The sequence below is a fragment of the Tachysurus vachellii genome, chromosome 7, assembly GCF_030014155.1.
Source record: "Tachysurus vachellii isolate PV-2020 chromosome 7, HZAU_Pvac_v1, whole genome shotgun sequence".
Taxonomy (NCBI): domain Eukaryota; kingdom Metazoa; phylum Chordata; class Actinopteri; order Siluriformes; family Bagridae; genus Tachysurus; species Tachysurus vachellii.
The window spans coordinates 2,713,082-2,729,097 of NC_083466.1; the positions used below are offsets into that span (position 1 = coordinate 2,713,082).

General features: G+C 43.9%; 1 protein-coding gene across 2 annotated transcripts in view; it reads left to right on the forward strand.

The window, feature by feature from the left end:
• Positions 1-16,016, forward strand: part of zgc:110158 (uncharacterized protein LOC553590 homolog) — a 44,009-nt gene that overhangs the window by 16,609 nt on the left and 11,384 nt on the right. For both annotated transcript variants that reach the window (XM_060873880.1, XM_060873879.1), the window contains exon 5: positions 13,295-13,384. In XM_060873880.1, the coding sequence (XP_060729863.1) occupies positions 13,295-13,384 (90 nt within the window). The remainder of the gene's footprint in view (positions 1-13,294; positions 13,385-16,016) is intronic.

The following is a 16,016-nucleotide window of genomic DNA, read 5'->3' on the forward strand; positions in this document are numbered from 1 at the left end:
GTCAAATTGCAAGTCTTTGTAGTGGGGGGTGGGGTGGGGTGGGGGGGTGAATAGGAGCTGAAAAAGTCACCATGTAAAACAATGGAGGTTCTGCACTTGTGCTGGGATTTTTGTCCCCAGTCTCTGAAAGGTCGCAAATTCAAATCCTAAGAGCCGTTCAGATATTTACGCTAACCTGCACACCGGGCTGGATGAAAACGGTCTTCACGTAGTATCCCGAGTGACGAGAGGATGGAATCGGCGCATGCGTGATGCGATAGCTTTGCATCTGGGACCGAATTTGGGTGTCTGTTGGAGAACCTCTGAATTTGACCGTTGTTCCTGATGTGTGTGTGGGGTGTGGGTGTGTGTGTGTGTTGGGGGTGGGGGGTGGTGGTAGAAGTTCGTTCATATTTTCTGTGGATCCTTTTTTTTTCCCCTGCATGAGAGCATCATCAGAAGTCGACTAGTTTTCTGGTTCCACCAAACACAATTTCTGTTCTTAAAGCCTTACCGCACACTTAACCCGACACCACACCTGGATTGACGAGGAGCTTCCCAACACTGCTCGTCCACTCATAATCGATACAGACCGTCTTCTAGGGTAGCGACGCTCGCCGCGCCGCATGAGTCACTATCTACAGAGATTAAAAAAAAAACAACTTCTACTCAGACTGCCAGCAGACACCGAGTCGTATTTTGCCGAAGCCCGGCCCCACTCCGATGTGAGCAGGCGCTAAATCACAGACAGCGAATCCCCGTGCCCTCGTTATAAGGATGCTCTTAGAAAGGGAGTCGTTTCTATCGATTCATGATTCATAAAAATGAGTCCTCTTCATTTCTGTGCATTTCTGTCGTTTCCTAGCCGTACGTTTTTGGTTTCCGGAGCACATTCCGTAAAGATCTCGTTAGCCTGAGATTCCTATCGTGATTAGATGATTTAACATGTTCACACAAAGTTAGTGTTGATTTAAACGGTTGGATATATATAAAGAGCGCGAGAGAGAAGCACGGAGGGCAAAAATCGAAACTGTTGTCAAACTGTAAGCATTAATTTGGCGTAATAATGATCAAGATGACAATATTTGCTATTATTTTTATTACAGGGAACCTGACAGTTTTAGGATCTGATCTAAAATAACAGCAATTTTTTTTAATAGATGGACAAATAATAATTGATGGAATATTTGGTTTCTGTTCTATTTATTTATTTATTTATTTATTTCCCCCCTTCATTTTTACGTGTCATGGAAGAGCAACACGGATACTGTAGGTTTCATTCATGACCTTTGCATTTCTGTTTGTCTTTGTTCTTTACACTCTCTCTCTCTCTCACACTCACACTCACACACACACACACACACACACACACACATGCACGCACGAATACACACATGAACCATGTCCTTTTTTTGTTTTGTTTTTGTTCCTTACATTTTAATGTCCTCTCATAGTGTTTATTATTTCTTTCCTTACCCTGTGGACACACACACACACACACACACACACACACACACTGGGGTTGTTGCTGAGTCTCGGATATACCGGCTGGACCGAAGAACGATAGAGACCGGACGGTGTTGTTAATGCTGGGGTCGAGTTTGAGTCTTCAGTCCGGATGAACACGAGCTCTGTTTCATTAGACATGTTCACGTACTCAGTTTTGGCCGTTTTAGCGAAACATTCAGCGTGCCGTATTGTTAACACGGACACCTCACCATATTGTGCAACCCCCATGTTTCATTCTGGAGGAGGCTTCGTGGGTAGGCAAAAAAAAAATGTTTGGCAGCATTTTACTCCCCTGAGAGCAAACGAACAAGGAGAGCTGTCTTTAAGGACAGACTCCACCCTGTAACACAGTAAATATGTTTACGCCGAAATGACCGTGATTCTGCTGCTAATTGGCTGCACGGAGTTGCGTTTTACAAAGGGACCACGGCCAGGTTCCTCCAGAAAACAAAAGAGCAAGCGCTTCTTTTCTCTCTCGCCATCAGAAATCCACCGTAAACATTTTGGACTCTGACTCCCAGAATGCAGTGCTTCTCATATGGCGCAGAGAGTTTACGAGGTGCCCGAAGTCTAAAGGTTAAAGCGCCGCTGCATCGCTCCGTCTGTGTAGAGATGAAGTGAGGGTTAAGTCATTTAAGTCAACAAATAGGCACATTTCGGTGAACCATGAACAGAAAGACCTACCCTGCGCTCGGAACGGACGCTGACATGGATAACAGCACCTGAATGCGCTAACAGGTTCCTACGAACGCTCGTTCATTAGCCACATTAGCGTTATCAAAACCTGTCCTTTTTGTCTTTATAGGTCTTTCACAGCTCTACACTACCAGATGTCTTTGTGCGTTCTTTCCCGTCCGTAAAGGGAAAAAAGTGTCCAAGCCCATAATCGATAATCTTTTAAGTAGCATTGATCAAAGCCATTTGCTTTTCTAAGATGACTATCGAGCTTGTAACGCTGATCAGTGGCGCTGAATGCGAGCCACCCGGCCATGCTATTGACCGCACGCGCAAAACATTTGTCTTCATTGTGCGTTTTAATTATTCATGGCCAAGTGACCATGGTCAGTGCAGGGTACACACACACACTACAACCAGGTTTGGCACTTTGTGGAGACAAGAAAATGTAAGTCATATACTTGTCTATTATTTTCTATTTATTTAGCCCCACCCCTTTTTCAACACCTCCATTTTGAAATTGGAAAAAGATGCCATGAAATTTAAAAAAATATATATATATATTATTTTTTATTTTTTTTTGTGACACATGGTATCTTTGCAGCACTACAGCTCTGGTGCTCAGTGAAACTATTTCAAGATGTGTCGGTTCAGAGTTGATTCAGAGTCGACTCGCACTTGACTCACACTAGAGACTTCTGATATAGACTCGGTAGGTGTTGGGGTTTAGGTGCGTTAATGCAGTAATAGTGATGGCTTTGGACAAGACTGTGTGTGTGTATGTGTGTGTGCACACACACGAGTGCCTGCACCTGCACGTTGCTCCACAGTGCCACAGGTTCTGCAGTGACCAGGAGTCATTTGCTCTTCAATAATGAGGTAAGGGGCGAGTCACATGTATAAACCCCAAGGTCCATTACATATACGTTTGACCTAAGGGTACATTACTGACCAGGTGTGTACACACACACACATTATATAATCTCTATAATATTGATATTCAGCTCTAGTACTAAGTCAAAACAAAGCCGATTAGCGATATATATACGGTTTAGTTATATAACAGGAGATGTATATAATTTCCTGGAAAAACGTGAACATACAAAGGGATTAGAAATGGTCCTAAATATAAGGGGATATTAGTCTGTGATATTAGACTTCATATTCAAATCCGCGATGGACAACACAGTTACGTTCTCATCGGATCCTCTGTAATCAAGTCACGACTTGCTAAACAAATATTTACGCCTGTCTACATATAAAAAAAAAAAACATCGATCATCATATAACAACGGGTAACTAGAAAGTTCTTGGAACTTCAGTCTTTATGTTTCTTTGTTTTGACTAGTTTAACACGCGACAGTGGTCGGTTAAAAGTCGTATTTAGGACAGGACCGTGTGTGGATGTTAGAGCCAGGTGTGTTCAATTAGACTCGGCGCTGAGTGAATGGCGTTTTGGACGTCACATGGAAAAGCCTTGTCTCTCTGTCTGTCTGTCTGTCTGAGTGGAACTGTTGGCTCTGTCAGTGCGATCAGCTTATTTAAGGCTGAATGGACGAGTTTGTCCGGCTCCTCCCCTCCTCCTGCCACCTTTTCACACACACTGGTTTCTAGAGGCGTGTGTGTGTTTGTGTGTTCATGGTTCCACCTGCCCTCCTGTTTCAATCTGGCTTTTTTTTTTTTTCCCCCTCCGTTTCAATCCGGCTCCGGTCTGGAGCACGAGCTTTGTCAACTCATCACCCGCATCAGTCGTGCGGGTCAGTGACCCCGACACAAGTGTAGCACACTCGCACTCGCTTTCTTTCCACACACACACACACACGGAGCCGAGGACAAGAGGGTGAAAACCAAGCGGATTACAAAGCCAGTTTAATCTGGCCCAGACGCAGAGGGAATTCTCTCTCTCCCGCTCTTGCTCCCTCCTTCCTGCAATAGTGCTGGCGAAGGTGACTGCAGAGCAGAGGTCCTGATTGGTCCAATACTCCACACACACACACACACACACACACACCTGAAGTCTAAGATATATACCATTTTCTCCTAAATAACACATCTCGCTTTCCCCTTAAGGGACGTTCGTTTCAGAATTGCAGTTTAAGTAATGAAAGTCTAAATGATGGTCTGCAGTCAGCAGACAAAAGACATCTGTTATTGTTCCCCAGGCCAAACCTTCTCCTGCTCGCCTACCTTTGTGGGCACGCGAGAGCACGAACGTGACGTCTCACGTTTCTCATTTTGACACATTGTTCCCTTAAGCAGGAAAAAAGGAAAGCCCCCTTTGACTGGAGCTGGATCTTGGCTCTTGCTAGCTACCATTAAGACACGGGTGAAAGGAAAGATGGTACTGGATATAGATGTACACACACACACACGCACGCGCGCACACACACGATAAGAGATGTCTAAACAAACTGTTCATGTTTGTTAGTGAAGATGTTTGATACTCTTCAGATCAGAAAGAAGAAAAGAAAACGTATACTTTACTTTTTTCTCTTTGTCTGTCTGTCTGTGTGTGTGTGTGTGTGTGTGTGTGTGGTTGTTTCACTGTCTAATATCCTAGCCATCATTTGCAGCAGTCAGTGTCTCTCTCTCTCTCTCTCTCTCTCTCTCTCTCTCTCTCGTCTTGATCCGGGATGCCTGGGGGACAGAGTGCAGACAGGACCCGTCTCCATGGCAACAGCTTCTGCAGGCTGCTGACACCCATCCCTTATTGGCAAGGGAGGGGGAAGGAGAGAGAGAGAGAGCGAGAGAGAGAGGCCACACTATTCCTCCTCCTGGGACTCAGTGGCCTGTGCGTTTGCGTGCAGAATTAGCATACAGCGAGAGGGGGAGGGCTTGGGTTTTGTAATGTGTGTGTGTGTGTGAGGGAAAGGAGAGAGGTGAGGGACTAGGACTTCCCCAGGGTCCTAAACAATCTCCTTGTTCTAGGTCAGCGACTTGCCTGAAGTACTGCACCGTCATTGTCTTATGCCCCCCCATGTGATCTATAAGATTGTATTGAAGTGGTGTTGTTACATTGTGTGTGTGTGTGTGCACGTGTGTGTGTGTGTGGAATGGAATTGAATTGAGCGGGAATTAAAAATTTTTTTTTCTTTTTTTCTCTTTAAACCTGACAACTTAGCTATGTTTGTCGAGGTGTGTTGTAACAATGTTACATAACAAGTAAAGTGAGTGCGCATGGCAGCATTCTGAGAGTGTGTGTGTGTGTGAACATCAGGAGTTCATGCAAACATGTCTACTACCCTAGATGGGCCCCACACCCTAAATCAATTCCAGAAGCTGGCTGTAAGAGAAAAAAAGTGGGGGCAGGGCCGAAATGGATTTCGGGAGTTAGAAAGTCTTGTAGGGGGAGCGGGAAAAAGAGCCAAGCAAGCAGGGGGTTGAAAACACCAGGTAAATACCCGCATCCCTGCTTCCACGAATCCACGAGAGGGGAAGAGGACGAGAGAAGAGGGGGTGGGGTGAAATTCCAGGACATTAGGAGTGTGGCAAAAGGAGCCCAAGCAGATATTTCACGGTGCCTTGTTTATTTATTCATGGAGACGCCGGTGCTAGAACACATGCCATCGTCATCCACGCTGTACCTCGGCTGCTCCAGTGGCGAATCGCAGCCGTCGGCAGTGAGTTATAGTCCGACGCTCGTTATTTCCATGTCTGCCAACTGAATATTGGGTAATGTGATTCTTAATGAGATTCCCTACATGCTTCAGCATTTGTCAAATCACCAGAAGTTCTGCCTCATCAGAAAAGACCTCGTCAAGGAGCACAGCTTCCAACAGAAGCATTTAGCTAATTGATTCAGATTTGAACACGGATTAGATGTTATTCGAACGACAAAATGGAGAAACTCTTTGCACAGAAATAGCTTTTTTTTTCCTCATGCCCCGTCTACACGGCTTAGCACTTAGCTACGGGCCTTAAAGGGGCTCGTCACCCGGTCACGAACGGATTTAAGAACGTCGCAATCGTCACTCGTTTACCTGCCTGCTATGATCTCGCAGAGCAGAATTGAAGTTAAAGTAGAACACACGAAAGCAGCTGTTTGCCTGCGCACACTACAGTACTCAACTTCCGGTGTGTGTGTTAACATATATATATATATATATATATATATATATATATATATATATATATATATATATATATATATATATATATAAATAATAATCTCGTCGCTGTCGGGCGGAAACCTCGTATGTCCAAATTTGGTCAATTTCATATTTTTTCACATATCGATGCTATTAGTTATTAACCAATCTAAAGTCTTGAAAATAGCTTGAGCGCAAATCTCATAACTCCATTGGACACTTCAACTGTCCACCTCTTCCTCACTCCGTGGGAGAGCTTCGCGGCATATTTACTCAAGAAGAGTCGCAACGAATCAACACGTCTTCTGAGGTAAATGTCTTCAAAACACTGGGCTCAAAGAAAAAAAAATCTTGACCCCCGCTAGTTCTGGTGCTCGTCTGAGGACAGGAATTAAGCGCAAGACAATTCACTGCAACGCGGAATAAACCCTGTGTACTGCAGATAAGGTACGGCGTTTTTTTAATTTCCTGAAAAATAACGGTTTTGGAGATACGAGGATTCCGCCTGACAACGACGATATATATATAATATATGGACGACACTTAATTTGTTATTTTTCACGCTGATGTTTCACTAATGCCTTTTGTCTTGTGGGTCTGAACCACTTCACAAAAATTTGCTGCTAGAAGAGGTCAAGTTCTGGCATATCGTTTTTTTCCTTAAGCGTAAATGTCAATGCATATTAAACCTATTCTCTCTCTCTTTCTTCCTCTCTCATGTATTTGCATATACACACGCACACAATTATGTATAATTTTGGAATATTCTAAATTTCTCAAAGTCTGTTTAAATGGCCATGGGTTGGTCCAGCTGTTACATGACTCCACCTTACAAGTCATTAAATAAGTTCCTATATAAATATTTGTCACGCTCTTGAAGATTCTGGCACAACGTGACCACCGATGATACACCAAGAAGAGACCGAGCAGATGATTAGGTAAGAAAGCCGGACGGACTAAAGGACTTAAAGTGCCGCCGCAGCATTGATGAGTAAAGTTAAGACAGATACTGAAAAGCGACCGTGGAGTCATGAGTCGGCGGAGGTTTGTTGCCCCTCTCGCTTGCATATGCACGTACACGCTCTCTGTCTTTCTGTTTGTTGCTTGCTCTCTCAACAGAAACCTAAAGATTCGCTACTAAAGGTTTTGAATACGAATGGCGTTCCTTCGGAGCATCGTACAGCTCATTAGTAAAACAAAAGAGGGAGGCGGTTGGAAAGGACTGACAAAAGCTTGTATACAATTTGTTTAGATTTGCACTTGTATAACCTTTGAGTTGGATTTACCATAAATGCTATTCACTTTTAATTAGCCTCATGGAAGGTCTTATCCTGGTAGTAGATTTGATTAGCTACAGTAAATCTGACGGCCAAAGTAGAGAAACAGGGACTTAACCACGTTGGACCAGCGCTTGGCACAGAACATCTCCAATCCCCAGGTCTGTCCTAGCATCCAGTAGCTGACTCACCTGAATATACAGCTTATTACTGTGATTACATCATGCTTTCACCTCTACTGTATTAGGTTAGACACAAACTGGGGGAAGCTTTTGGGTGAGAATCATAAAAGCAAAGACTCGCACCATTGGAATTGTATCTTTTGCTTGTTTGTAGGCTTCTGGTTTCAGCTGTCATTGAGGGAACTCTACAAGACATGCGACAGATCCTAAGTGGTTTCTTTACTTATGAAGGAAATGTTTAGTGCCTTGAATGCATCCTTGCTGGTTAGTTGTTGGATGATTGCCTCTTAGTGGTCTGAGATGGTTCCTCTTCCATCCCAACCTACAGTTTTGGTGGTTGTCCCTCTCTGTACCTCTTACGAGATCTGCGGTATAGATTCTAAAAGTAGGCTGGCAATGTTCTTCTGGTGACTCAGCCATAAGGACTTGACCCATAATACATTCAGGTCTAATTGTCGGGTTTCAAAGGTACATACTTATTGTACATTAGTCTACAAGTTCTACTCTATAAGGTTTAGTCTCAGGGCTGGTCTCCAACAGATTTCTCGTCATGCGTGTTCCACATTTCCCCCAAAAGAGCCTTCCAGGATTGAGGCCCTGAACGTAGACCGAAATCGGACACTGTGGCTACACACCAAATCTGTCCGTGTCCTCCTCGGCCTCATCCCCATCTGTCTCCCCTTTCTCTTTAGCATACCCCCCTTTCCCTCCTGGTGCCTAATTAATGGCATTAATTATCTCCAATTAGCAGCGTGGTCTTGGCAGCCGTTCACGTCCCGCGTTCCTTTTGTTTCACGGAGCTCCGTGACACGCTACGCTCCCTGTGGGGCTGTCGCTGGCCTAATGAAAGGCAACCAGGCCGGGCTTTCGCCCTTTTCTCTCTCTCTCTCTTGCTCTCTTAGTATAAGTGACTAAAGAACTCTGTGTGTGTGTATGTGCCACTGCCACGTCTCAGGCCCGCTTCAGGTGACAGCAAGCGGACACCGGCTGCTCAGTGAGCACGGCCTGCCAGGCTTGTGTGTACAGACATCAGAACAGTGGCCTGTTTGGGTTGGAACAGCTTCAGGGCACTGACTAAGCAGATCTAACTAACTCTCTGGGTAATGCACACTCCCTGCTTTCACCCTAGGCCACTTATCAGATTAACACACAACGTGTTGTACTAGAGCAACGCGAATGTACCGAGGTCGTTCTGGAGCCACTCCACAGACAAACCAAAGCCGCTCCTTAAGAAAAGGTGTCATATAACGAAAATTCTGAGGCAGCTGATGAATGCTAATACTGACCTTTGATGGCCATAGATAAGGAGACTGAAAAGAATGAGGCTCGCACGCATTCTCAAGGTGAAAAATGAGCCTGAAAGCTTTGGCTGTAAAAGAATGTGGATGAACTCCATGCAGCATGCTATGTGCCCAAAATCTTAAGCGTTATACTGGGATCAATCTTGCATGTAGATGCTAACCTTATTCTCACATGGTGTATAACTGAAGAACCATTCAAAAAAAAAAATAAAATAATCAAGCTCAAAATATTTGTTGTGGGTTTTCTGCTGAAATGTAATCCTTTCATTCTAACCAGTCAGCCAGCTTTCAAAAAAAAAAAATCTAAACAAAAACTTTACAAAACAACTTGCATTTTATTTTATTTTTTGACAGCTGTCTCTACAGAATTACATGAACGGAAGACACAATGTCCTCCTCAGCCTTGTGCAGGTTTCTTGAAATCTTGAGCCTGCTCTCCAGACCAGATCTCACGGATCGAGCCGATTTAAGAACGGTCCACTTTCCCCAGTTATGCAGTCGTCGCGATCTGGACGTCGATGGGAACCGATCGTATATAAACACCGTGGCTTGAACGCTCCTCGACTGCTGACTGAACAGACAGGTGGCCTGATTATGTATGCAGGTCGTCGCAGCTAATCTTTATAGACTCAAGAACTTGAGTGAAAGAGAGACAGGGAATAGGGATGAGGTAGAAATTTAAAAAAAAAAATCAATCACTTGGTCAAGGCTGGCAGAATTTCCAATTTAGACTTCAGCGAGATGGGTTTCATAAAAGACCCACGCGTGATTGAGTTTTAGTTTACCAGAAGCTCTTCATAGATGTATTCAGGTCGGGGTATTTGGCAGATTTTGTGGGGACGAAGTCGAAATCCTAAGAAACCCAAAATTAGGGTTGCAAAATTCCAGGAATTTTCAAGGCTGGAAACTTTCCATGGGAATTAACGGGAATAAACTGGGAATTTAAAAAAAAATAAATAAAATGCAGAGTTGCCTATAACAAGGAACTTAAATGTAGTTAAAATTATGCTGCAAGATTTTTTTTTGTTTAAAGCACAACAAAACCAAACAATGTATATTTATGTTTGTATATAACACAGTTTATGTATATTTCCCGTATATTTTCTCATAAATTCCCATAAAGTTTCCAATCTGGAATATTTCCAAAATTCCCCAGATTAAGTTCCCGTGGAAAGTTTCCAGGAAATTTTATCGGGAATTTACTGGAAACTTTCCGCCCCTTTAGAACCCTACCCACGATACAGTAATATCCAAATATTTTTTGTCGTTCTTACGGTCACTCGTTTCAACAGACCTCCGACAGTTAGTAACCGTAATGAACGTTTTACAGCCAAACTCCCAGCTAACTCAATAGCCCAGCTAGTTGTTGTACCTGCACCGTTCTCAAACCATTAACGGTCATGTTAGTAAAGCAGCGAAGGTTCGTGTGGTGACGTCACCGGTGATCTCGATCTTTAGCACAATCGGAGGAAAGCAGTCGGATAGGAGAATATGATGAATAGAAAAATGTCAACGGTGGGAGAAACGGAAAACTGAGCCTGGGCTCAACTCCGCTGTATCACTTTAACTGATGGGTCTGGTGACTCGAGTGTTCCTCTGTAGAGTGTGGTTTTACGCCATGCTTTTTTTGTGGGCATTTGTATTAGCTGCTGCTTTGCGTCACGAACAAGTCAAATCCTCCTAGATTCTTTTATTAATTAATTGATTTGATGCATTTATTTATTCACGTATTTATTTGTGTTTAAAAAAAAAGATCATGTCCTGATTTTTATTTTATTTATTTTTTAAAAAAAAAATTTAAAATCAAGAACATTTATGTTGGTATTTTTCCTTTCCGTTTTTATTAATTTATTTGTTTGTTTGTTTTATTAAAAAAAAAGAGAGAGAGATTTTTTGTTTTGTTTTGTTTCTGAGAGATTATGCTCTGGAAAAGAAAAAAAAAAACTGTCACTTTAAACCTCTTTCTCATGGCATTGCTTGTGGTTGGATTCAACAGTAGTGCTATTGTTTGTCTTTATGATCCAGCCGTGTGTGTGTGTGTGTGTGTGTGTGTGTGTGTGTGTGTGTGAGTGATAGAGAGAAACTGCACACGTTGTCCTTTTCCCTTGGCGAACATGCTAACCTTTGAGCTGGCTCCGCGCTAGAATACCGAAAAAGTAACTTTTCCGTCTTCGCTGTTTCAGTACCGGTTCCACAGGTTCATCTTGCGTATCTTGGTGTTTACAAACAAAAAGCAAGAAAATCACAAGACTTAAACGTTAACATAGCGCTTATCGCCAGGGACGAAGAATCGATCTAGCGTCACAGTCACAAACGGAGCTGTCGTAAATCTGGGCGAATCCTGTATTTGTTCCTGTCTTAGTGTTAACGATTAAATAAAGAATCGGTCCGTCGCCGTTCGGAATCATTATAAACTAATGCTCCGTTCCTGCACTGTTGTAATTTTGTTTAAGCTTTTTGACCTCGGACACAAGCGCGGGCTGGCATTGCCCTCTAATGGCCGCTTCTGTTATTTATTTATTTACTCGTTTTATTTATTTTTTTCTTCTGTTTAGAACGTCTTCAAATCAGACGATGTGTCTTATTACGATATCACATTAACTATGTAGCTCTTTTTAATTATTTTTTATTTTTTTCCCTCTCCTTTCCGCCCTCCCCTCGTAAGAGTGCGTATACGTAAAGAGTGCACTAATATTTGTTTACGTTAACACGAGTGAGTGGTGAATGTGTTGCCCGTGTGTTGTTTGCGTTTTGGCAGCGCGTGTGTTTATAATTGCACGCGCGGCGTGTATTAAACGTTATTGAGCAGGCTTTATAGGGGAGCCGTAGTGAATAGATGTGCTGTTTAATGGCTTGATGAGATGATGGCAGTAATCAGTGTGGTATACGACGAGCTCTGAAAAGCCATGTCTCTCTCTCTCTCTCTCTCTCTCTCTCTCTCTCACACTGAACACATACACACACACACACAGTGTGGATGATTGACGGCCTGAGGGTTTTAATGGCACTAGAGAGGGAGAGCTGAGGTCGGGGTTGTCATGGCAACAAGGCGGCGGAGGCCTACCCCCCCTTTTCCCCCTCTCTCTCTTTCTCTCTCTCTCTCTCTCTCTCTCTCCATCCATGTTTCTGCATCTGAGCATCTGAGTCTTGCTTCCAGGAGCGGGGTTATGTGTGCCCAAACACACACACACACACACACATACACTTGCACATCTAGATATTTTGTGTGGGACACAATGAACGTGTAGCTCCTCTCCTCATATATATATATATATATATATATATATATATATATATATATATATATATATATATATATATATATATATAAAATATATATTTTCCCCCTGTCTCTGTCTCCTCTACTTTTCAGTCTCATCTTCTCTTCTGCTTTCTTCTCCTTCTCTCTTCTCCTTTGTTCTCCTTGCATTTTGTCCTTTCACCCCTTTCTTTTCATCCTCATTTCCCTTTTTTTAATCTGCCTTTCTTTTCCTCTTCTCTCCTTATTTACCCTCTTTCTTTCTCTTCTCCGATCTTCTCTCTCTGACTAATTTATAGATAAACTGTTCTGCACGTGCACACGTGTGTGCGTGTGTGTGCGTGTGTGTGTGCGCGTGCACAGATAATTGATGGTGTTAATTAGCCAATCGGCTCACATTCAGAGTTTCAATCTTCTTGGTCCTAACACCAATAACTTTTGGTGGACTATTTTACATGTATTTTGTTACCCGTATTTTTTTTTTTTTTTTTTACGAGCATCACGGTTGCGGATTATTCTGATCATTCTGAGAAGGCAGCTAAAAATCCAATGAAAACACCAATGAAATAAACACTTGGCCATTTTAGATTGCAATTAGAAACCGGTCTGCTTTCACGTGGTGCCTCTCACGGCCCGAACGGCATCGTGTATGTTTGGCTCTCGCAGGTTCTGTCTCCTGTGACTGGGGTTGGCAAAAAGCATAGAAAATAAAAACATGTTTGGTTTAGTTGTGGTCTGCCATGTCACACTGTTCTGTGACTTCCAGCACGGGCGCGTGTGTCTCAGGAATGTGTTTTTTGGGGTTTTTTTTTTTGTTCTGTTCAGACGTTACTGTAGACCAGACGGACGGTGATCGTGGAAGTCACAGCTGAAGTAGATTAGGGAACAGGATGAATGGGTGGACAGCAACGGACAGGAATTCAGCCTGATGTTATTCGATTCAGAATTCATCTGATGTTAAACCCTTGTGAAGTGTGTGTGTGTGTGTGTGTTTTTTTGACCAGTCTTGTTTTCTGTCTTTCAGAGTGCAGCAGCGGCGCCCAGCCCTGTAATGGGGAACATGCCCCCTAATGATGGCATGCCTGGTGGACCCATGCCCCCTGGCTTCTTTCAGGTAAGAGAGCTGCAGCTCGCTCTTTCTTTCTTTATCTCACTTGTTCTCTTTTTCGCTCTCTCTCTCTCTCTCTCTCTCTCTCTATTTTATACATCTGTCCTGTTCATGGCCTCCTGCCGCAGGTCTGTGTTCATTCATGCCTCCCACTCATCTTCATGCTTCTCTCTCTCTCTCTCTCTCTCTCTCTCTTTAACTATCTGTGCCTCTCTGTGGCTGGGTCTGGCTGCTGACGCTGTGTGTGCTGCTCTGATAGGGATGCTCTCAGTTAACACAAGGCCACCTGCTAATCCTGCATCTTGGAAAGCCGCTCAGTATGCACGCTTCTCCTCTCTCTCTCTCTCTCTCTCACCCTCTCTCTCTCTCTCTCTCTCTCTCTCTCTCTCTCTCTCCCTCACCCTCTCTCTCTTTTTTTTTGGTTGTTGAGCGCAGTGGACAGTAGATAAGGTAAAGATGGACACACGGTTTCTCAGGAACCTTTGCTTCACCATTAGTGTATAGAGATTAAACCCCTGAGTGTGTGTGTGTGTGTGAGTGATGGATGGATGGTCTTCATCAAGTTCCCCTGGACAAGCAGCTTATGTTCGTTCTACTTCTTTGTGTACTTATCTTGGTCTCTCTCTCTCTCTCTCTCTCTCTCTCTCTCACTCTCTCTCTCTCTCTGTCTAGCACGCATGATGCTTTGTGTCTTCACGGCTCTACATTGTACACCATCACTGTTGTCGCTTTTTTCAGCCTGTGCGCTCGCTCTGCAATATGCCACAAAGCCGTCCATTTGTTGAGTCTTAACACGTCGTGTTCGGTAAGCGATGTCTGGGGGGCCAAGCACTCGGAAGTTTGTTTGCAGCGTAGTCGTGTTATAATTGTCCTAACTCTCACGTCTTTGTCTTCCGAGTGTTACAGAACGACACCGAGACGTGTTTGCTTTTCGCTTAGATGCTTGTCTTTTCTCTTGTGTGTTTGAAAGTGGCGTGTAGGACCCCTGCTCCCCCCCTCTAAGGATCCAACAAACATTTTTAGCATTTTTTTTGTTTGTTTTGAGTCTCGTGCCACGTACTGATCCGAACAAGGGGACCCGATAGCCACACCGCTCTGTACAGAAGATCCAGTGGACCTCTGCGTTTGGCCGGCATTGCTTCTGACTGATGGACAATCCATACAGAGATCATTAGAGATGTTAGGTGTCTGGTTGTTGTTTCCTCTACACGTGAGAGTTCTACACCATTTCTGACCCGTTTGTTCTAACTACATAGTTTGGCAGTGTGGGAGGGGAAGCATATGTGGGGGAAGGACAGAAGTTTTTACTGTTGATGCTGATTGACTGACTTGTTGATATCACCCTTCCTAAAAAAACAAAAACAAACCTGGAGTGTTCGTTTTAACATAACGCACCACATGACGTTGCTGTAACTTCAGTCCAAACCCCACCACCTGATGCACTGCTCTCCGTCTGAGGTCTCAAATGCCAGCATATCGCCTGTCGAGAGAAAACCAAATATTATGTGCCTTGTGATCATGCGCCGGTCGGGCATTAATGCGCTTTAGCTAGCTATCTTCACCGTGGTACTTTTCACCTGAGCTGCCACAGTTTATAGTCATCCTGTTTCCAGGCAACCCAAACGCCGGAGGTTTTCGTCTAGCTACAACATTTACGCTTCGCCCAGCACGTTTATTCTCTGGGTGTTGGTTAACGTCTACCTGTTCTGGTACCAAGCTCCAGTTTCCTTTAGCTTTAATTTTCCTCTGCTTTCAGAACAACTAATTGCATCTTCTGTTCCAGCAGCACTTTTCGCTCTCTCACACACCACACACACTCAAACGAACACCAGACAAGCCTGTACACATTCCCAACCAATCCCGGGGCTTGTCTGTGGCAGCTACGCTTTTGTGTGTTTGTGCATGTTTTTCTGTCTTAATGAGGACCAACATGTCCCCACAAGGATAGGAATGTCTGAGAGGTTTAATGTTGTCGGGACATTCGGTTCTTTTTGCTTAGGATTAGGTCGAGTAGCTGTGGTAATAATAATTAATAATAATTGTTAGTAATTACTTCAACGGAAGGGCAGTGTGTGTGTGTGTGTGTGTGTGTGTGTGTGTGTGAGCTTGTCACTCTGACTCCATCCTCTGCCCAGTGATGGACAGACTTGGCATTTGGCTTTGTTTGTGATAAGGTAGAGGTGAGATGCGAGAGAGAGAGAGGAAATAGCAAAGGCCACACAGTCTCTCTCTCACATACACACACACACACACACACATTTCTAACGCATCTGCTTACAAACCAGCAGAATGTCAGATTTGTACTTTGCGGCTCGCAGAGATTTGATTATGCTCATGAGTACAAAGCCTCACACGCGGTACGGAGAGAAAAGGTACGGACAAACAGGTGAAGGATTATGGAGAGATGAGTGAGATTTAGAGAGAGAGAGTGAGTGTGTGTGTGTGTGTGGGGGGGGTGTCATGGCAGAGAGAGAGAGAGATGGCAGTGTGTGTTTCTGTGATGAGGTGTAATGAACGGGCGTGACCTCGTTGCTGCCGAGAGTTTAGAGGCCTTGAGTATCGGCACACTCCTCCAGGCCTTCCTCTGAGTACCGCAGGGTGCCAACACACACACACACACACACACACACACACACAC